The sequence below is a fragment of the Anolis sagrei genome, chromosome 5 (assembly GCF_037176765.1).
Source record: "Anolis sagrei isolate rAnoSag1 chromosome 5, rAnoSag1.mat, whole genome shotgun sequence".
Lineage (NCBI taxonomy): Eukaryota > Metazoa > Chordata > Lepidosauria > Squamata > Dactyloidae > Anolis > Anolis sagrei.
Window position 1 is genome coordinate 109346265 of NC_090025.1, and position 21729 is coordinate 109367993.

The following is a 21729-nucleotide window of genomic DNA, read 5'->3' on the forward strand; positions in this document are numbered from 1 at the left end:
CCATAAAGCTAATGTGGCCCTCCATGAAAATGCATGTGACACCCCTGTTCTGGTTAAAGCAAACCATGATTTAATGTGATGTCTGAGTTGAAATCGTATAGCTTGGTACATACTGTTTTACTCTTAAATGAACAGATCTTTAGAAATTACTAACATTTTACTTTACCTTCCCCTCAGGTCCGGTGGTGCATGCACAGCTGCTGCATTCCTGAAAGAATTTGTGACTGTTCCACATTGGGCACATTTAGATATTGCTGGTGTGATGGGAAATAAAGATGAAGTTCCATACCTGCGTAAAGGCATGGCAGGACGGCCCACACGTACTTTAGTAGAGTTTGCAACTCGACTAAGCCAGGACAAAACAAGCATTTAGAAGGTCATTCTGTGGCTTTGTAACTTCTAGCCTTAATATAAGTCAGAGTTAATTCCAAAATTGCTGAAGCGATGAGCTGACATTAAAATTCCAAGAGGAAAAAGGCTCTACAACATAGAATCGTCTGCATCTTTAAAAATAACACGACTCGTTTTGTAAAAGGTTTTTACTGACCAGGGATATTTTTATGTTCTGTTTGTGCTCATCAGATGAGGAGAAATCTCACAATTCTTGTCCTCTATTTAATGCTGAATTTATATGCATTTAAATGTAAAGCTGCATTTAAAAATAATGCTATCTGGAAACAATCAGACTTTGTTGCTCAGACTAAATAGATGATAAATGTCACAAATACTAAATATAAACTTGAAAACCTGAATTTTTATGACCACAACTGATGAAGGTGTATTCACAAATATTTTGGTAAAATACAAACAGAACAGAACCTAGAATATCATGTCAGCATATTTCTCAATCGTAAATCAAACTGTTGTCCTAAGACACTGATGGAAGAATTTATGAGCTGAAATAAAATGAAATTGAAGTGCAATCCGCCTCATAGCTTTATTCAACTGTAGAGTTTTTTCTTCCTTAACCAAAGGTTCCTGTTTATTTTAGCCCTTATCTGGATATGACTTAGGTGGATTGCTCCACTGAAGGAAGTTGGCAGTAGAAATGTAGAGTTCTTATGAATCGAGGTTGCTGTGAGTTTTCCGAGCTGTATGGCCATGTTTCAGAAGCATTCTCTCCTGGTGTTTCACCCACATCTATGGTAGGCATCCTCAGAGGTTGTGAGGTCTGCTGGAAACTAGGCAAGTGAGGTTTTTATATCTGAGGAATGTCCAGGGTGGGAGAAAGAACTCTTGTCTGTTTGAGACAAGTATGAATGTTGCAATTGGCCAGCTTGATTAGCATTGAATGGCTTTGCAGCTTCAAAGCCTAGGTGCTTCCTGCCTGGGGAAATCTTTTGTTTGGTGGTGGTAGCTGGCCCTGATTGTTTCTTGTCTGGAATTCCCCTGTTTTTTTAGTGTTCTTTTATTGTTCTGATTTTTTAAATACTGGTAGCCAGATTTTGTTCATTTTCATGGTTTCCTCCTTTCTGTTGAATCTGTTTCTTAAAGCAATTTGCTTGATAAGTACTGACTGGCCTTGCCTTTTAGCCTAGCAGCCTCTTCTTCCAGATACATTTGTGTGATGCTATGCTATGCCTCATAACTGAGAAGGACAGCCCTGGCTCCTGTGGCAAAAGATCTCAGATGTGTGTACACTAATGATGCTTGAAATAGCTGTAACGCTAGTGAGATGACAAATGCAAAATTAATGCTGGAAATGTAGATTCTAAGGATCATTCTGTCAGTATGATGATACTTACAATCCATGTTTCCAGCATCTATATAAATAAAAATGTAATGTTCATTTGTGGGATTAATAGAACTCAAAAACCACAGGACGAATTGCTGCCAAATTTGGCCACAAGATACCTAATAACCCAAGGAGTGGCCATCACTAAAAAAAGTTGATTTTGTCATTTGGGAGTTGTAGTTGCTGGGATTTATAGTTTACTTACAATCAAAAAGCATTCTGAACTCCACCAATGATGGAATTGAACCAAACGTGGCACACAGGACTCCCATGACCAACAGAAAACACTAGAAGGGTTTGGTGGGAATTGTGTTGATGTGAGTACTGTGCGTTGTTGGGCGAGTAAGTTTAAAGATGCTGAGGTGGGAACATCTGACTTGCGTGACGAACAAAGAGTTGGATGTCCTGTGACAGCAACCACCAAGTTTCACATGCAAAAGGTTGACAGATTGATTCAGGACGATCGTCGTATTACATAGAGAGAAATATCAAGCATAATTGGCATTTCACAGGAACGTGAAATGGAATATACATATTCCACATGGCTCTGTAAACTACTGACAACAAATGAAAGCTATTATGTACATGATTGTTCTAAATATGAGAGGCTATTTCCTGTTTAACACTGTAGCTTTACAACTTGGTTATTGCTTTGCTTGGCTATCAGAAGATCTGTGCACAATGGGTACCCAGGAGGAGAGAAATGTGAGATGCTGGTTGCGGAAACAGAGTGTCAACTTCTTCTGTGACCGCTTCAGAAAACTTGTTCATTGTTGGCAGAAATGTATCCAATTGTCTGGTGATTATGTGGCAAAGTGAATTCTAAGGATCATTTCTTCGTTTGATTTATTAAAATATTCCCATCCAAACCCAAGTAACAAAGGTGGAGGCATTATATCCATTCAGAAAGTAGCAGTTGTTACTCTGGAAACCAGAACCCTTTGTTTTGCATCATTACCTTGACAACAGTTCTGAACCAGCCCAGTGCTGCTCACAGACTTCTTAGACTTGACTGCTGGCAAGTGTGCCTTTGGGCTCTTCTGCGAGTGACCTAGGTTTATTCTATTGTTTCTTCCTGTGTGGCTATAACTGTGAGCTCATTAACGTCTTGAGATTGTGGCACTTCACAGATGGTTCAGAGTAAGTACTGACCTTCCAGTTTGGTGGCAACTGTGATCCCATGGAGCAAGGCAGGGTGGATGAGTCAAGAATCAGGGAATCAAAGGGCACCCAACCTCTACAGAACCCACCCTTGAAAAATGCCCTCTGGGAAGCAGTATTGGTAAGGACAAAAAGTTGGTGGAGAAGCACAGGAAGAGTATATTTAATTTTATTTATTTATTTGTGGCATTTATATGCCGCCCTTCTCACCCCGAAGGGGACTCAGAGCGGCTTACAAGATATATTTTCATACAATATATTGTATTATTAGCATAGTACAATATCAGTATTATATATTACTTTATTTATTTATTTATTTATTTATTTATTTACTGTATTTGTATCGGCGACTCAAGGTGGTTTCCAACAAAACAGTATACATAGTATCATAAAACAATTAAAACATTACAATTACATAAACCACAACAGCAATAAAAACAACATCATTGGCGTCTCATTGTCAAGCAATGTCCAGTTCCATCGTCAATCGTCAATTTCCTATATCATTTATCCATATCTATTACTCTGTTTGCAAACGCTTGCTCAAGCAGCCACATTTTGACTTGCTTCGAAACGTTAGGAGGGAGGGAGCAGATCTAATCTCTCAAGGGAGGGCGTTCCATAGCTGGGGGGCCACCGCTGAGAAGGCCCTGTCTCTCGTTCCCGCCAAACGTACCTGAGATGAAGGTGGGACCGAGAGCAGAGCCTCTCCGGACGATCTCAAGTTTCTAGATGGTTCATAAGGGGAGATATGTTTGGACAGGTAAGTTGGGTCAGAACCATTTAGGGCTTTAAGGGTTAAAACCAGCACTTTGAATTGTGCCCGGTAGCACAATACCATTGTATTGTAATATTATTAGTAATATTACATGTAATGTAAATATATAAGTATAATTATAATATTGTATTATATTATTGTAATATTGTATTATTACTAGTATTATATTGTATTACATTATAATATAAATATTATATGTATATACAATATACTATACTATATTATATTATATTATATTATATTATATTATATTATATTATATTAGGTGATGGTGGAGGGGGGTAGAAGTGTCCTGCCTCCATTTCCTGTTACAACTGTCCCTGTCCTCTCCCTGGCACATCCCACTCCATAACAACAACAACTTTATTTTTATACCCCACCACCATCTCCCCGGGCGGCTTACAAAGGGACAAGCCTGAAAATACACAGTAAAACATACACAATAAATTAAAATGAAAACAAATTAAAATCAACAATAACAAGGGTAGTGTTCCATGAAAAGGAAAAAGGAAGTGTTAATTGAGATTAAAATCTGTTGCATGACAAAGCTACGTGTCCACATTAGAGTAAATCCCATTGAAAGGAAGTGGGGCTGACTTTTGAGTAAAAGGCACAGAATCACAAACAGCTGAACATGGACTCACCAAAAAGGCTGCTCAGCGGGTAGAGAACGGTATGTTGACTGATTGAGAGGGGCAGAGAGAGAATGAAGTGCAATGAGGGTGGAAAGGAGAAGAGGTGTTAAAACATACCTGACATGGAACAAAAGAAATTTGTTTCCAAAAGGGGACATAATTACCCGTATATTCCGGCATATAGGACAACTGAGTGTATAAGACGACCCCCAACCTTTCCAGTTAAAATATAGCGTTTGGGATATACTCGCTGTATAAGACTACCCCTCTTCCAACACACACCAAATAAAAATTTTAAAAGCATCAGATTTGATTTCAACATGGTAATTTTCCTATTACTGTACCTCCTTCTCTGCCTCTCAGATCTCGCACATGCGCACCTGCACCACTTCACTGCAGCCTTCAGGAGCGAGATCTGAGAGGCAGAGGAGGAGGTACGGTAATAGGATACAAAGGCAGGCCAGACAGGTTTTTGTTTTTTTTGTCGTGTCAGGAGCAACCGCTCCTGTTGTGAGAGAATTGGCTGTCTGCAAGGACGTTGCCCAGGGGACGCCTGGATAATTTTTGATGTTTTATCATCCTTGTGGGAGGCTTCTCTCATGTCCTTGCATGAGGAGCTGGAGCTGATAGAGGGAGCTCATCCGCCTTTCCCTGGATTCAAACCTGCGACCTGTCAGTCTCCAGTCCTGCTGGCACAGAGCTTTAACCCACTGCGCCACCGGGGCCAGACAGGTAAAAGAGTTGTGTTTTTCTGGGCCCAGAGCCACTCTATCTCTTTTTTCCCCAAAAGGTCGTAGGTTTGAATCTGGGGAGCGGCGTGAGCTTCTGCTGTCAGCCCAAGCTTCTGCCGACCTAGCAGTTTGAAAAAATGCAAATGTGAGTAGATCAACAGGTACTGTTTTAATCTGTTTTAATTTGCTCTATGTATTGTATTGTTGTATTGTGTTGAGGCCTTGGCCTATGTAAGCCGCATTGAGTCCTGCGGGAGATGCTAGCGGGGTACAAATAAAGTTATAATAATAATAATAATAATACTGCTCCGGCGGGAAGGTAACGGCGCTCCATGCGGTCATGCTGGCCACATGACCTTGGAGGTGTCTATGGACAACGCCGGCTCTTCGGCTGAGAAATGGAGATGAGCACCACACCCCAGAGTCAGACATAAGTGGACTTAATGTCAGGGGACTACCTTTACCTTTACCTAACCTAGGCAGAATAACCTAGTCAGCTTTGAACTGGGTTATCTGAGTCCACACTGCCATATCTCCCAGTTCAAAGCAGAAAATGTGGGATTTTATTCAGCTGTATGGAAGGGGCCTGAGGAGGTCGCCAAATGTCAGGAACCAGGACAAGACAAACCAAGGAGCTCCCACAGCACAGCACACCTTTTGAGGCTTAGCCCCGCCTCCTCTCTAGCGACCGTGTTTAGCCCCGCCCCCAGGTCCTCGCTGCCTGTCTCCAGCTGCGTCTTTCGTCACTTCCGCTCCGGCCCACGCTTGCGCAGTCGTGCGCACGCTCTTCCCCGGTTGCCATGGCGGCCGGCCTGAGCGGGATGTTCGGCACTCAAGGCCCGGTCCCTCCACCACCGCCGCCGCCTCCTCCACCTCCTCCTCCCGTGGCTCCTGGCGGACCGGGCCCGGCCGGGCTCCTTCCCCCGAACCCCGCGGGGCCGAGGAACTCCAACAGCACCTTGGTGGACGAACTGGAGGCCTCCTTCGAGGTGAGGAGGAAGGGGCGGGGAAGGGACGACGGGCCTCGAAGCTGAGGCGAGGAGCAGAAGGGCCGGGGGGGGGGGGGAGGGTAGGGTAGGTGTGGAGGCGCCTCGCGACGCTGTAAAGCAGTGTTTCTCAACCTTGCTAATGCGTGACCCCTTAATGCAGTTCCATATGTTGTGGTTACCCCCAACCATAATATTGTTTTCGTTGCTACTTGATACTTGTCATTTTAGTACTGTTTTGAATCGTAATGTAAATATCCGATATGCAGGATATATTTTCATTCACTGGACTAAATTGAGCACAAATACCCAATATGCCCAAATGTGAATGCTAGTGGGGTTGGGGGGAGGGGGGGGAGGATTGATTTTGTAATTTGGGACTTGTAGTTGCTGGGATTTATAGTTCACCTATAATCAAAAAGCATTCTAAACTCCACCAGCGATGGATTTAAACCGAACTTGGCACAAAGAACTCCCATGACGAACAGAAAACACTGGAAGGGTTTTGTGGGCATTGACCTTGAGTTTAGGAGTTGTAGTTCACCTATATCCAGAGGAGCACTGTGGACTCAAACAATGATGGATCTGGACCAAACTTGGCACGAATACTCAGTATGCTCAAATGTGAACACTGGTAGAGTCTGGGGAAAATAGACCTTGACATTTGGGAGTTGTAGTTGTTGGGCTGTATAGTTCACCTACAATCAAAGCGCATTCTGAACTCGACCAACAATAGAATTGGGTCAAACTTGAGCCACACAGAATCCCAATGACCACCAGAAAATACTATGTTTTTTGATGGTCCTTGGTGACCCCTTTGACACCTCCTCATGACCCCCTCAGAGGTCCCGACCCCCAGGTTGAGAAACACTGCTGTAAAGACTTCCTCCAGACCAGACTGTGGCGCGTTTTAATTGTGGCTCCTGCTTTCCCATTGGAAACCCTTTCTGCTGAGAATGGCATGGAAAATTCCTCCCTGGTTGGGAAACCTAGGTTTTGGATGTGACAACACAAGCTTTTGCGCTGTCGCACAATGAATCTCAGCTGTTTTGGGCCTCATCTTCCCGAAGCCCCAGCCAGTCTGACATGCGGTCATGAATGCTGGGAGAAGAAGTCCCAAAATATTAGGGAAACGCTGGAACTTACTTCAGGTTGAATGTTTTTATATTGTGTAAATGCTATTTTAGATTGTAAGTCGCTCGGAGCACCTTGGTGGAGAGCGACTCATTAAGAAATAAAATGAAGTGAAATGAAGGTTATTGTAGGTTTTTTGGGCTACATGGCCATGTTCTAGAGGCAGTCTCTCCTGACGTTTTGCCTGCATCTATGGCAAGCATCCTCAGAGGTTGATCTGGCCGGAGTGGTTCATGCCTTGGTCACCTCTAGATTGGACTACTGTAATGCGCTCTACGTGGGGCTGCCTTTGAAAATGCCTCAGAAATTCCAACTGGTCAAACGGGCGGCGGCCAGGTTGTTAACTGGTGCTCTTTACAGAGAGAGGTCAACCCTCCTGTTTAAGGAGCTCCATTGGCTGCTGTTTACCTTCCGATCCCAATTTAAGGTGCAGGTGCTTACCTACAAAGCCCTAAATGGTTTGGTACCTGCCTACCTGCATGACCACATCTCTGTTTATGAGCCCACGCATTCTCTTCGTTCATCTGGAGAGGTCCTGCGCGCAATCCCTCCTGTGTCGCAGGCGCGTTTGGTAGGGACGAGGGACAGGGCCTTTTCTGTGGTTGCCCCCCGACTCTGGAACACCCTCCCCAAAGACATCAGACTAGCCCCCACGTTGGCAGTCTTTAGGAAGAGCTTGAAGACCTGGCTATTCCGATGTGCCTTTCCAGAATAGGAAAACTCCAGCATTATGTCCCAGAAGCACTTTATTAGAGTTTTAAGATTCTCTGCACATTGCACTTACCCTGAAATCCAACATACCACCTGTCACACCCAGCACTTTTTTAATCTGTACCCAGATTACAGCTGCATGGCAGGGGCCTGTGGGTATGCTTTGACAGATAATACTATAATAACAAAATTTAAAAAAGCATTGTTTCCTGTTTAATTGTGCGGTACTTACTTTGAAAGTAGTTGTTCTACTTCAGAAACTTCATTTTTGTTGCTGCTACAAATTTATGTTGAATTGGTTGAGACTCTATTCTGTGAGAAATTCATTGGAAAACTATAACAAAATGTGCTGCAGAATGTCCATCATGAACCAAGTTTTTGCAGTTTAATAAACTTTACCCATTTTTAAATGATAGAACCAATTAGGAAATTACATTTTAACCCAGAAACAAAAATTGTGTTATATGGTTTAATTAGACCTCCCAGTTCTGCATTGGTTGTTCCTTTAGGACAGTGGTTCTCAACCTGTGGGTCCCCAGGTGTTTTGGCCTACAAATCCCAGGAATCCCAGCCAGTTTAACAGTAAATTAGTAACATAAAACTTGATTACATGGGGTGCCAAATGAGTTGTTCTAGAATACAGAACCATGTCGTTAAGGTCCTTTTAATTACTTTCTCATTTGTTTTAATTGATGAATAAATCACAATGGTGTATGTTTATGAATACAGTGCTTTTTCTTCACAATTATGCATATCCTGTTCATATTAATTGTTAATACATATTTAATAACCTAGGCCTGCTTTGCCTCCCTCGTGAGTCAAGATTATGTGAATGGTACAGACCAGGAAGAAATTAGAACTGGTAAGCCTATATCTATCCTTTCTTTTTACCTTCACAACTTTATTCCTTTTGATTTCTCCTCTTCTTGTGTTGCTTTTTATTTTGATGATGTGAGTGTGGTACAGCTGCCTTGAAGTCTTTGGAGTAATAAAGTAGGATGTTAAATACTTAGATCATTTTGGTTATGTGAAAACAGTAGAACTGTAAAATTTGTAGCTGCGATCACTTCAATACTGCTTGAAGCAAAGTTGAATTTTATGTCTCCATCTCCACTCATAAAATCAGAAGCAAAGGATCTTTCAGTTTCTTCTTCTCACCTTCACTAACTTGAATTATGGTTATTGCGAAAGGGCTCCCTCTTCTCTGGCCAGGTATTTTGGAGATATCCTACCTTTCTTTGATATCCCACAAATAAATATAAATAATGTTTAATTCTGCTGCCATCATACAATTTAAAGGAATGAATCTGCCAGGTGAGGGTGTTTTAATATCTTTGCCACCTTTTCTGCTCGTTTAGAGGTTGGAAAGTGAGAGAGACTTCGCTTAAAGTAAAACAGTAACTGTTGGTTTATTTGTATCCTTTTTGTAACAAAAGCGTTATGGTTCCAAAAGTATATATGCTTGGTGGTTATAGATGAGGTAAATATTCTTTTATGAAGATGTTACAAAGCAACATTTCAGCATAACTTTCATTCAAGCTTTTCCTCTTTCCTAAAAGGCTTTTAACATTAACACATGAAAACTGGTTTCCAGCAATCTTTGACCTGACGTAGAGATCCTGATCACTTGGTACTTTTAAAATTTCTCTACTGTCACTAGCTCCTTGCTATCAGTCAACTATTCACTATTCCCTAGCCAAGTCTCTATTTAACTTCAGCTAACTTCCCTAACTGACTCCAGCTAACTGACCAACTGACATAAAATGTTCAGCTGGGCTCCTCCAACTGTCATCCTTGGCTCCACCCACCTTTCAGATCTTGGCACTTGCTCATTTGCATCCAGCCAATCAGGTCGCTCTCATGCAAAAAGCTTATCCACTGGTGTTGCTGCTCCCTGAGAGCCACAATATGGCTGCTCACATGCTGACCTTTAAAGGTAGGCCATGTATCAACTTTCTAAGATGAGTTAGATCTGTTACAGTTATGGCTATAGACACATTTTCCCTAAATTCCTAATGATGTGATTCTGTCAGAATTTGTATTACATGCAACTATTTTTGCTACATCTCACTATAAATGCCACTCCATTTCTTTGTTTCTTGAATAAAACATTGTAATTATATGACTCAAGAGTTCCAATTCCAATTTAGCTTAGTTATCTCAAATACTCAAATTTTATAAGTTACTAGCCTGTATATGGAGCCCCCCAGTGACGCAGTGGGTTAGACCTCTGAGCTGCTGAACTTGCTGACCAAAATGTCAGCTGTTTGAATCTGGGGAGCGGGATGAGCTCCTGCTGTTATCCCCAGCATCTGCCAACCTAGCAGTTCAAAAATATGCAAACGTGAGTAGATCAGTAGGTATCGTTCGGCGGGAAGGTAACAGTACTCCATGCATTCATGCCAGCCACATGACCTAGAAGGCATCTACGGACAACAGCTCTTCAGCTTAGAAATGCCCCCAGGCCCCAGATTCTTTTCTTTCTCCTTTTCCCTTATAAACCTACTCCCTTTGTCTTCCCATCCCATCCTTCCTTCTTCACTTGCTTTCACCTTCCCCCGTTTTCCTCTTTCTCTTCCTTTTATGTTCTTTTTCTTCCTTCCAAGATGCTCCCTTTCTTTCCCAGTCACATCACAGAAGTTCACTTCTCCAAACCACAACCAATCTGCTTTGTTCCTTTCCTTTCCCTCTGATCTGGCTCCAAAAGAAGTGGCCTTTTCTTTTTAGTTCAGACCCCTCAATTATGGATAATGAAGGGAATGTGTGCTAGCCAACCAACCAATGTACATACATATTTAAACACATACACATATACAGGGGGGGGGGGGGTGGTGGTGGTGGTGGTGGTGGTGGTGGTGAAGTATTTAGTCAGTTACCAATTGTACAAGTTCTCCCACTTAAAAAGATGGGAGAGGCCTGTAATTGACATCATAGGTAGACCTCAACTATGAGAGACAACATGAGAAAACACATCCAGAAAATCACATTGTCTGATTTTTAACGAATTTATTTGCAAATTATGGTGGAAAATAAGTATTTGGTCACCTACAAACAAGCAAGATGTTTGGGTCTCACAGACCCGTAACTTCTTCTGTGCCGCCAGGGACTCAGATCCTGCAGTGCCAGATGTGTCCCCCTGCTTAAGCCAGTACATGTCCGGGCCTGACTGAAGTTTGCTAGGAAGTATTTGGATGATCCAGAAGAGTATTGGGAGAATGTCATATGGTCAGATAAAACCAAAGTAGAACTGTTTGGCAGAAACACAACTCGTCGTGTTTGGAGGAGAAAGAATGCTGAGTTGCATCCAAATAACACCATACCTACTGTGAAGCATGGGGGTGGCAACATCATGCTTTGGGGCTGTTTCTCTGCAAAGGGACCAGGGCAACTGATCCGTATACATGAAAGAATGAAGGGGGCCATGTATCATGAGATTTTGAGTGCAAACCTCCTTCCATCAGCAAGGGCACTGAGGATGAAACATGGCTGGGTCTTTCAGCATGAAATGATCCCAAGCACACTGCCAGGGCAACGAAGGAGTGGCTTCGTAAGAAGCATTTCAAGGTCCTGGAGTGGCCTAGCCAGTCTCCAGATCTCAACCCTATAGAAAACCTTTGGAGGGAGTTGAAAGTCCGTGTAGCCCAGCGACAGCCCCAAAACATCACTGCTCTTGAGAAGATCTGCATGGAGAAATGGGCTAACATACCAGTGTGTGCCAACCTTGTGAGGTCTTACAGAAAATGTTTGACCTCTGTCACTGCCAATAAAGGATATATAACAGAGTATTGAGATGAACTTTTGTTATGGGCCAAATACTTATTTTCCATCATAATTTGCAAATAAATTTGTTAAAAATCAGACAATGTGATTTTCTGGATGTGTTTTCTCATGTTGTCTCTCATAGTTGAGGTCTACCTATGATGTCAATTACAGGTCTCTCTCATCTTTTTAAGTGGGAGAACTTGCACAATTGGTATCGACTAAATACTTTCCCCCTCCACTGTATATTGTTTTACTATATGTAGTTTCCTTGTTCATGCATTCCACATCCCATGTTCCTATAATATGTGCTGTGCAGCTTCTTAATTTTGTTATATTAGACACAGTGCTACCTGTAGTTGTTTTCTGCTGTACTCCAGCAACCCATTGAATGATAACTGATCTAGGAGCTTTTCTGGCACTATCTCTTGTTTCATTTTTAATTGTCTCATCATAGCAGTAAAAGACAGCCAAAAGGTGTTTACTGTGCTTCCTTCTGCACAGTACTAACAACCTATGGTATTACTGCTATTGCTACCCCCTCCCCGCCCCCGCTACTGCCTAACAGCTGTTTGGCACATTTAGTCTAGTTCCTCAGCAAAAACATGCCTGAAATGGAATCTTACCAGTAGCATTACTGTCAGCACTGCATCTTGCTGCACACAAACACCAGTATCACAGTGATAGCTTACATATTTGTATTCATTCAGAAAGTGGCAGTTGCTGCTCTAGATTCCAGGACCCTTTGTGTTTACATAGTTGTCATGACATCAGAATGCAGAACAAGTCCAGTGCTGCTCGCTGACTTTCCTGCCACTGCTGTTCTCTGAGAGATCCTCCACCAATATGACCCTATATTGCTGCTACTGCCCAGTAGATGTTTGGCACACCTAATCTGGCTCCTAAGGCAAAGTCTGTCTGACATGAGAGCACTGCTGTCATCAGCATAGCTCGTACCTCACAGTAGCATACAATGCCATTACCATGGAAATGTAATGCCAATGGTAACATTTTCCAGTTTTGGATTTATTTGAAAAACAGAAGGGCTTTTCTGTCTATAGGGCACGAATCATTCTACTTTAAAGGCTATGGCTTCAACCTTTGGAATCCCAGGGTTTGCAGTTTGAGGAGGCCTAGAACTCTTTGGCCGATAATTATGAATACCCCCACCTGCCCAAAAAATCATGATTTCAGTGGAATGGAACCTTAGCAATTCAGATAGACTCATATTGATATAGTTGTGTCTTGTGAAAGAGATCATTTTCAGATATTTTAAATTATTATTTCCCAAAGGATGAATATAGAACTTGCCTGTCCTCCTTTTAAGAAGCATGAGCTACAAAAAACATTCAGTCAGGATTTCTATATACAGTATGAACTCTATACTTGCAGGACCAGTATATACAATTTCACTATCCACGCTCATCAAAAATATGTTTTTTTAGGTTCTCTATGGTAAAGTCTAGTGGCGATCATTCTTTTCAATAGGTTTCTCTATCACTCACATTTTCCTCTTTCCATTATAAGTACAGGAATGTGTGTCCCAATGGATGTGGGGGTTGTACTGTACTCTTAATTAGGTTTTCCCCCAGTTTTAGACAACCAGGTGTTGCTTTCTTTTAATGATATACAAGTATAAATATCCAGTGTTGCTTGGGTGTTGGAAGTGCACTCCCGCTTGTTTTCTCCCACAGCTCAGACAAGGCTTGCTTCACAATGTCTCCATGGGCCATCCTTCATTTTCCCATTCACCTTTTTTCTCTTTTCTTCCTTCTTCCCTTGCTTTTCCTCATACACCTCAACCCTTTCTTTTTCCTCCCTCCCTTTTTCCTCCTTTTTCTTCTCTCTCCATGTTTATCCTCCTCTCTTTCTCTTTCTTTCTCCCTTCACCCTCTTTCTTCCTGATTTTCTTCCTGCTCCTTCCTTTCATACAACTGTTACCTACCAACAGCCAATCCGCTTCACTCCCTTTGTTTCTTACTCACATCACAGAGGGCCACTTCATTTAGCTACAGCCAATCTGCTTTTTCTTTTTTCCTGCTCTGAGCCTGAAAGGGGCGGGTGTTTTTAGTTCAAACCCCTCAATTATTTTAAGTTGGATAATGAAGGGTATGTGTGTCAGGTTTGGTCCAGATCCATGTGGAAGCCTTTGTGATGCAAATCAACCATCATATAGGCATACATAAAATGACTTTTTTATAGATGTGTAATTTTTAAAATGGACTGTAATCTCATTTATGCATGTTTTTTAGAATTACCAGAACTCAAAATATTTTGCTCAGTATGTTTGCCTAAATCCCAAACTGCCACATAACGGATTTGTTTTGTATACTTTCCTTGCTTGTCCTACAATTTTCATTTGAAATACTTTTCATGTTTGTTGATCTTAACATTTTAGGTGTTGACCAGTGTATCCAGAAGTTTTTAGATGTTGCACGGCAAACAGAATGCTTCTTCCTACAAAAAAGGTTGCAGCTGTCTGTCCAAAAACCAGAGCAAGTAATTAAAGAAGTAAGCATGCTGATTTTCCTTTGTCTTAATAGTGACACCCAAACTTATAATAGAGTTTTGACAAAGCCAAGGGATTATATGAAGCAATCAGGGTAAAGTTGTGATTTACTTTTAGCATCTAAATGTATTCAGCTTTAAAGTTGTAGGCTGAAATAGTTGTGGGATAAGCAATCTATTATTTGTTCTTGATGAAATTCTCAGAAGCCTTTCTTAACTTGGTGCCCGCCAGCTGTTTGGACTGTAGCCCCCAGCCTATTTTGTATTTCAAAGGATCTGGAGAGACCTAGATTATAGAAGGCTTAATTAATGTTCATTGTGTGCAATAGTGAGAAAAAAAGCAAAGAATCAGACATCCGTAGATCAGTTTTGCCTTTGCTGTAGACTTCTTACACCAGCCTGCCTTAAAGGGTTGTTATGAAATAGGTTGTTGCAAAGATGATAGGTGTAAAGTGCCATGGACGTATTTTGAAGTTAATGTGTATGTCACATATAACTGTATGTATACCTTATGCTAAGGCATATGGTAAGGAAGCGGGGGGGGGGGGTGTTGAAGTCTGAGAAAATATTCTTTGGAAGAAAGGTAAATAAAGCCTGAAAGTGTGTTACTAGGCTCCATTTCTGCCTTTCTTTTGTCATACAAAGTTTCCCTCTTTCGGCCTTCTGAGTCTTTGTAGCATGCTTATATTGTACAGATAGGTTGTAGGTTATCAGAATCAGCAATCAAAATTTGAGATCTAGGATAGAGAGCATGTATCACTGCAAGACAAGTATTTATTTGTAACATATTAGAAGTTTGTAAGACACAGCCTGAATTACAGCACATTTCCTTCTTTCACAAGGGATGTGCAACTCATTTCAGTGTAAAAGAAAGGATAACTTGCTCCAAATGCTATTTCAGTTCCTTAGGACTTGGATGTTCTTAGAACCTAAGAAGTTACAGTGGAGATCCCTGGTTGCTCATTATTTACTGTATGCCTGCTATTCCCATAGGATGTGTCAGAGTTGAGAAATGAACTACAGAGGAAAGAAGCCCTAATTCAGAAGCACTTGGGCAAACTGCGACATTGGCAGCAGGTTCTGGATGATATCAACATACAGCATAAAAAACCCGCTGAAATGCCTCAAGGACCTCTAGCCTATTTAGAACAAGCTTCGGCTAACATTCCTGCGCCCCTTAAGCAAACGTGAGCAAGAAGTATAATGCAAATGCTTGATTATACCCAGCAGAATGGATTGTTAAAATACAATTTACACATTTAAGCTTTATATGAGTTTTCTAAAACTGATGTGAAGGACTATTAAATAAGAATGAATTATGCCTTTACAGGGATCAGAGCAATGATCTCAGTTTTGATACTCTCTCAGCCAAGGAAAGTTGAGAACAAGCATTTTTTCTCTCAGCGGAATTACTTTCTGTTGAAAATGCAACTATCTGTAGTTCTGCATAAGCAGTATATGTATGTATGTATGTATGTATGTTATATATGTATTTAAAAAACCTTATAGTTGGTTCATTGTTTCCAAGAAAATGTGGTTGATTGATGGAACACACTATTATCAGGGATTTATACATGCAATTAAGTGCCTGTGTGCTCAAGGCAGGTTCTGGCTCTCTGAATATTAGGCCACTGTGCTTCTTGATAGATTACTTTTAAAATTGAGTTTGGGATCAGACAAAGAAGAGAAAGGGTCAATGGTGCAAAGAAAATAAAATTCAGCAAGGACTTGTGCCAAAAAAGGCTTATTTGATTGCTCCCACTGTTTTATTCCACTGTGGGTCCTCACAGTTTCTAACAGTGCTACTCCTTTTTAACAAAGAGCTCTATAGAACATGTTCTTATCCCTATTTTCTTTCAGCCCAAGGGGAAGATCAGAGTAGCCATGACTTGTTTTAAAATACCGTCTCTTTAGAGCACCATCTTTGTCTGGCATCTCTGCTTACAACATATTTTTCTTTTGTGTTTCAAGAAGTGTTCTTTTTTCTTGCCCCTGGTAACATGTTGCTCTCTATCTCTTGAAAATAGCTTCAGCATTGCATTTGACAACTCTTGTTATATAATGGGAGAAAAGAAATGCTCATCAAAATATATACTGAATTGTTGACAGAACTGTTTGCAAACTGAAAGTTGCTTTTTGATTATTTTGAATCAACAATTGGATAATAAATCATACAAAAACAAATCAGTGTCCACATAGTTTTATTTTAAAAAGCACCACGTGATTGCCAACACTTTGGATTATTTTGTTTGATTTCCCTTGCAAATAGTGGGGTTTTTTTTACATATATTTTCCAAGAATACTTGTTCTGAAAGGATTTCCCAGTTTTAAATATGATCATTTGTTGACACTGGATGGATTTTTTTCTTAAATTGTTTCTTTGAAATAGCCAAGCACTTCACTTAAATGGATGTTATAATAAAATCATTGCTGCTTAACCCAGTAAAAAATGTCATTGGGAGGTGTACCATAGGGAATGGGCAACTAAATTTCCACGAGGGAGGCCTACAAATTCAAGGGAAGGTGTACAGATCTTTGGGTGTTTTTGGTATAACGCATGTCGGTGACACATGCCAGTAAATAAACATTATTATTGGTGTGATACTAAATATTAAAATGGATTTAGTATTTAGATTTGCCACATAGTGCAAACGCAGTTTGAAAGATGTACCTGGTTAGCAATAAGCTACTTTTAATTTTACATTGATGCGCAACTACTAGAATTCAAAGAAATATTCTGGAATATCAGTATCTTCAGATAAAACTTTAGAGATTGAGAGAAGGCAGTTAGTAGCATAAACGTTCATAGACTAAATCAATTTCTCCAGATACAGTTACTAGTAACAACTATGGTTACCAGGTTGAAAACTAGATGGGTTGCTATACGTAATACTGGGTGGACATTTTTCATTCTTCAAAAGCACTTTCCAGTGTCCTCTCTGGCAACTATTAACTTTTGTGATGGAGTGCATATGTTCCAAAAAATGACAGGGCTTTGTTGCTGAGGGTTACTCAGCTTTTCATCCTCATTGCATCTGTGTAATTTCTTGTCCACAACATTTATAAAGATTATCACACTTTTTCTGAGATGATGAAAAGAAGAAATCCACACAATTGGGATTTTTCACATGTGTTAATCCTGCTCACTCTACTGAAATACAGAGTTTAAGAAACCGGAGACTTGGAACAATATAAATAATATATTGCAACAATATAAGTACTCAGTCATGCATCTGATATAAATAGAAATAAATAGAAATTGAACTTTCAGTGTTGGTTAAAATCTATTGGAACAAAGTAAAAAGCACACTCGTATGACTGATTTCTAAACCAGTTTACTACAATCATTCCGCTTCCAAATACTGTACAATATACATTTTAAAGAACCACTATTTATATATAAAAAGGGATGTTGTATGGCAATGCAAACAAATAAATATTTTAAAAGTGGCCCTAAATTGCAAATAAATATGGGGAAATGTATTGTCGAAGGCTTTCATGGCTGGAATCATTAGGTTGTTGTAGTTTTTTTGGGGCTATTTGGCCATGTTCCAGAAGCATTCTCTCCTGACGTTTCTCCTGCATCTATGGCAGGCAGCCCCGGAGATTGTGAGCTCTGGGGAAAGTATATAGCTGTCCAAAGAGCTGTGTAACTACTAGTCATAGTTACCAAAGTTTTTACTACAGCTGACAGTAACAGCTGGGTAAAGGCTGGGACTGTCAAGGACATGTGCCCTTTACATTAGGAGCCTCCTTGGAGACTCTTCCAAGTTCTGCTACCAGATGTGGTGGATGCTAAGTCAGAATCTAGTGTTATTTGGCTTTAAAATTCTCACATGAGTCTGATATCTTTTCAGCACTTGGTGAAATTCCTGGTATCATCTTAGGTATTTCATATTGCTTTATTTTTGTCCTATGTTGCTTTTTCTATATACTGTTTGATTTAACCGTGTTTTACTGGTTTCTGTTTTATTGCTGCTATGATTTTAATTCTGCCTGGGGAATCTCATTGGGGTTGAAATTACTAAAATTAATAAAATCCCAAGTGGCACAGGCCCAGGCTGTTAAAGGAGTGCACCTTTCTCTATGAATCCCAGTCCTAGGAAAAAGATACAAAATAATAATAATAATGATAATAATAATAATAAAGCATTTAGTTAATTTTTAAAACAAAATATTAGCATATATTAAAACTTGCAATCCTTTTTACAAGTAGTTGCAGAGTATTAACAATATGTATTTGCTAGTAATAGCCCTGCTAATTTAACACATTAGTTTTTCAATCTGACCAAATTCTTCAATGTGTCTGAGTTTGAACAGTAAACTTGTGGCTCGCTTACTTAGGCTGGTTTGTAAAATGCTGTGTAAAGTATATACTGTAAACATTTAATTACATCATCAAAGACAGATATTACAGAAATGTTTTTGCTTAAAAAGAGAAATATTTCGTAAACCATTCCTGATGTCGAGGGTCTGGTTTCTCAGCATCTTTTGGAGTTGATATTTCAGTGTTTGGCAGCCTGAAAAAACAGCAAAATAAATATGAATAGCTCACACCCAGCTCATATCCTAAATCTCTTATAGAAGAGGCATGCTGTCCATGATGGAGCAATAACTTGGAAGAGAAATGTCTGTGAGAGTAAAAACCTGTTCACTGCAAATGTTCTCATTAACTGAATCAGCGTAGAACTGGCAGAACTAAGCGAGGCCTAAATAATAAGTGGACATTTCACTTTTCTCTAGACACAGAATAGTATCATTTACAAATGGTTGACCTCAATTTAGATCCTGTGTCAAATGATTGGTTGCTGTAACTATGGTATAGAAGACCTCTGAATTATCAGTAGTACAAAAGGCAAATCCATGTCTGAAAGCTGCTTATCTGCTTTCATTTTCTCATCCACTCAGCAGTTGGGATCTGTGATTTCTGCCTGTTGCCATGGTGTGGCAAACCAATATAACTGCTATGGGGCTGAAGAACTCAAATGATTTTCCGCTTTTATCATAGGAGTGTAGTCACTAGGTGGCTGTCAAGGATTTTGGGTTTATTGGAATTGCTAGGTTTCATAGCTTCATAAAAGAGTCTTGTTAACATATCAAGTGAAAAGGAATTGAAAATGCTTCATTCTGCATAAGATGAAAGCAACAATTGTATTAAAGCAGAGATGTGCAACTTTGAAAATCCCTTGAGGGTCATGTGTTAATGTTATTTGGGTAGCTGGATGCAGAAGTGCCCCAAATATATACACCAGAGAGAGAGTGCTCCCTCCCTTTCGTATCTTGCTTGAAGAATACAGGGACTGGATGAGACTTTTGATATCACATGGGATGAAGAATAGAGGCTCATTCATGCCCATTTATTTTGCTCCTCTCTAGCACAATGGTCAGTAGGTCCCAACCTGTGGTCCATGGACCACCACTGCAAGAACTAAAATATGGTCCACGGTCTCACCATTACTACAACATTGAAATATACGGTATATCATTTGTAATACATTAACTGACCATACTGAGAGAATGGCTAGCTGAACATTTTCTAAAAAACATGCTATGGGGTTAAATTTCAGATGCTAGTTCCTGCTGGGACTAGAATCAATGGGCTGAACTGTTGACTAGTTACTTCTATGGCTTTTTCCTAATTGAAACTTGCAGTTGGATTTAGACCACAGATAAATAACATACAGCAAGAACCAGATTCATTACTAGAAGGCATTGGTTGCTTAACAGGAGGGAGAAGTTGGCGAGAAATCAAGTCAGGCCCCAATCCTCATACAGAGGTAGAGCAGGTGTAAACAGCTGGCTTCCTTTCTCTTTGCCTCAAACACCACTACTTTTACACTACAGAAGGAAAGGAAACACATTCTTGCCCCAAAAATTAGAACCAGAGAACTGGGAAGACCATGGCTGTCGCTGCGTGTTTTGCTTGTTGGTTTTTTGGTGCTACTTCTATGTTGTGTAAGCTGCCTTGAATATCATTGGATTGACAACTGAGGTATAACACTTCAAAATAAATATATCATGCGTTGCGTCAGTGGAAACATCCCATCAACGCACAGTTAAGCTTCTTTATAGTTTGAGTTGCTGTACAAACTGAACTGTAATGTGTTGAAATACACCAGAAAGCAAATACCTAAAAACTAGGCATCTGAATATTAATCTTCTCTTCAAAATGACATATGAAATTGCGAAAAGAGGTTTTGAATAAACACCGATTTATATAATCTGATTTCTGACAGTAACTTAATTCCTTGAATTTCAGAGCACCTTGTTGCTGTTGTTTCTTGTATTATCAGAATGCTGCAGTGTTTTCAGATTTCCTGGGAGGTAGCCATGTTAAGCTATTGCAGCACATTAAAACTAACAGGTCTACACTTTTTTGAGCTGCAAACAACTACATCAGTTGCCTGAAATGTAGTTTCCACTACCAGGTACTAACACACACATCAGGGTGCTGGGAGCAATACAAATGCATACTGACATCTATGGTTGAATCTACACTGCTATATAATGCATTCAACTGCACTGAGATGTGGGTCTACACTGGCCATATCATGCAGTCCAAACTACATTACATAGCAGTGTAAATCCAGCCTAAAGCTGTTAAAATATACCTGTACATACAACAATAGATGTTGGATGAGGCATGTAGTGTGAAAGTATTCCTCATTTCAAACAATGACTACAAATTGAAGTAGCCTTAGTGATAAGGAGTCCATATGGAAAGCTACATTTTTACATGGAGATAACCTGGTGATACTAATCCCTTGTTCTGACAATTTCCATAACTAGATTATTGCAGTTGATTTGATGTGGGACTTCTTTTGAAGTCTATCAGAAGTGGCAGTGAATCCCTGTGTATTGACAGGATGAGTACGATGCCAGCAAGTTACAACAAAGACCTACTAGGTCCCCAGGTGTTTTGGCCTACAACTCCCAGAAACCCCAGCCCGTTTGCCAGCTATAAGGATTTCTGAGATTTGAAGGCCAAAACATCTGGGGACCTACAGATTGAGAACCACTGTACTAGGCTAAAGCTAAGTGCTCGAAATCCCTTTTCTAGTACTGTACTCCTCTACTGGAGATTTAGGATTTGACTGGCACGTGATGTACAAGCAGGACTTGCATAAGAAGTGTTCGGCCCCACAACCATTGTCTTGTGGGGTTCCTCAGGGATCAATATTGTCCCCTATGTTGTTTAACATCTACATGAAGCCGTTGGGGGAGATCATCCGGAGTTTCGGGGTACGATGCCATCTGTACGCGGATGATGTCCAACTCTGTCACTCCTTTCCACCTGCTACTAAGGAGGCTGTTGAGGTCCTGAACCGGTGCTTGGCCGCTGTTACGGTCTGGATGAGGGCGAACAAATTGAAATTGAATCCAGACAAGACAGAGGTACTCCTGGTCAGTCGCAAGGCCGAACAGGGTATAGGGTTACAGCCTGTGTTGGATGGGGTTACACTCCCCCTGAAGACACAGGTTCGCAGCTTGGGAGTGACTCTGGATTCATCGCTGAGCCTGGACCCCCAGGTCTCGGCGGTGGTCAGGGGAGCTTTTGCACAATTAAAACTTGTGCGCCAGCTGCGCCCAT

The 21729-nt window shown here is 40.6% G+C and overlaps 3 protein-coding genes across 7 annotated transcripts in view; 2 read left to right on the top strand and 1 right to left on the bottom strand.

Annotated features, from left to right (window-relative positions):
- LAP3 (leucine aminopeptidase 3) overlaps positions 1 to 923 on the top strand; it is a 28281-nt gene extending 27358 nt beyond the window's left edge. For both annotated transcript variants that reach the window (XM_060777923.2, XM_060777924.2), the window contains exon 13: positions 178 to 923. In XM_060777923.2, coding sequence (XP_060633906.2) covers positions 178 to 373 — 196 coding nt within the window. In that variant the 3' untranslated portion in view covers positions 374 to 923. The remainder of the gene's footprint in view (positions 1 to 177) is intronic.
- A 4880-nt stretch (positions 924 to 5803) lies between these two features.
- On the top strand, positions 5804 to 16322 carry MED28 (mediator complex subunit 28). The gene is made up of 4 exons (XM_060777921.2): positions 5804 to 6029; positions 8667 to 8733; positions 14029 to 14141; positions 15132 to 16322. The coding sequence occupies exons 1-4, from the start codon at positions 5841 to 5843 to the stop codon at positions 15327 to 15329; spliced, it is 567 nt and encodes a 188-aa protein (XP_060633904.2). The 5' UTR covers positions 5804 to 5840; the 3' UTR covers positions 15330 to 16322.
- Positions 16323 to 21729, bottom strand: part of FAM184B (family with sequence similarity 184 member B) — a 79218-nt gene continuing 73811 nt past the window's right edge. For all 4 annotated transcript variants that reach the window (XM_060777919.2, XM_060777918.2, XM_060777917.2 and 1 more), the window contains one exon: positions 16323 to 18658. In XM_060777919.2, coding sequence (XP_060633902.2) covers positions 18568 to 18658 — 91 coding nt within the window. In that variant the 3' untranslated portion in view covers positions 16323 to 18567. The remainder of the gene's footprint in view (positions 18659 to 21729) is intronic.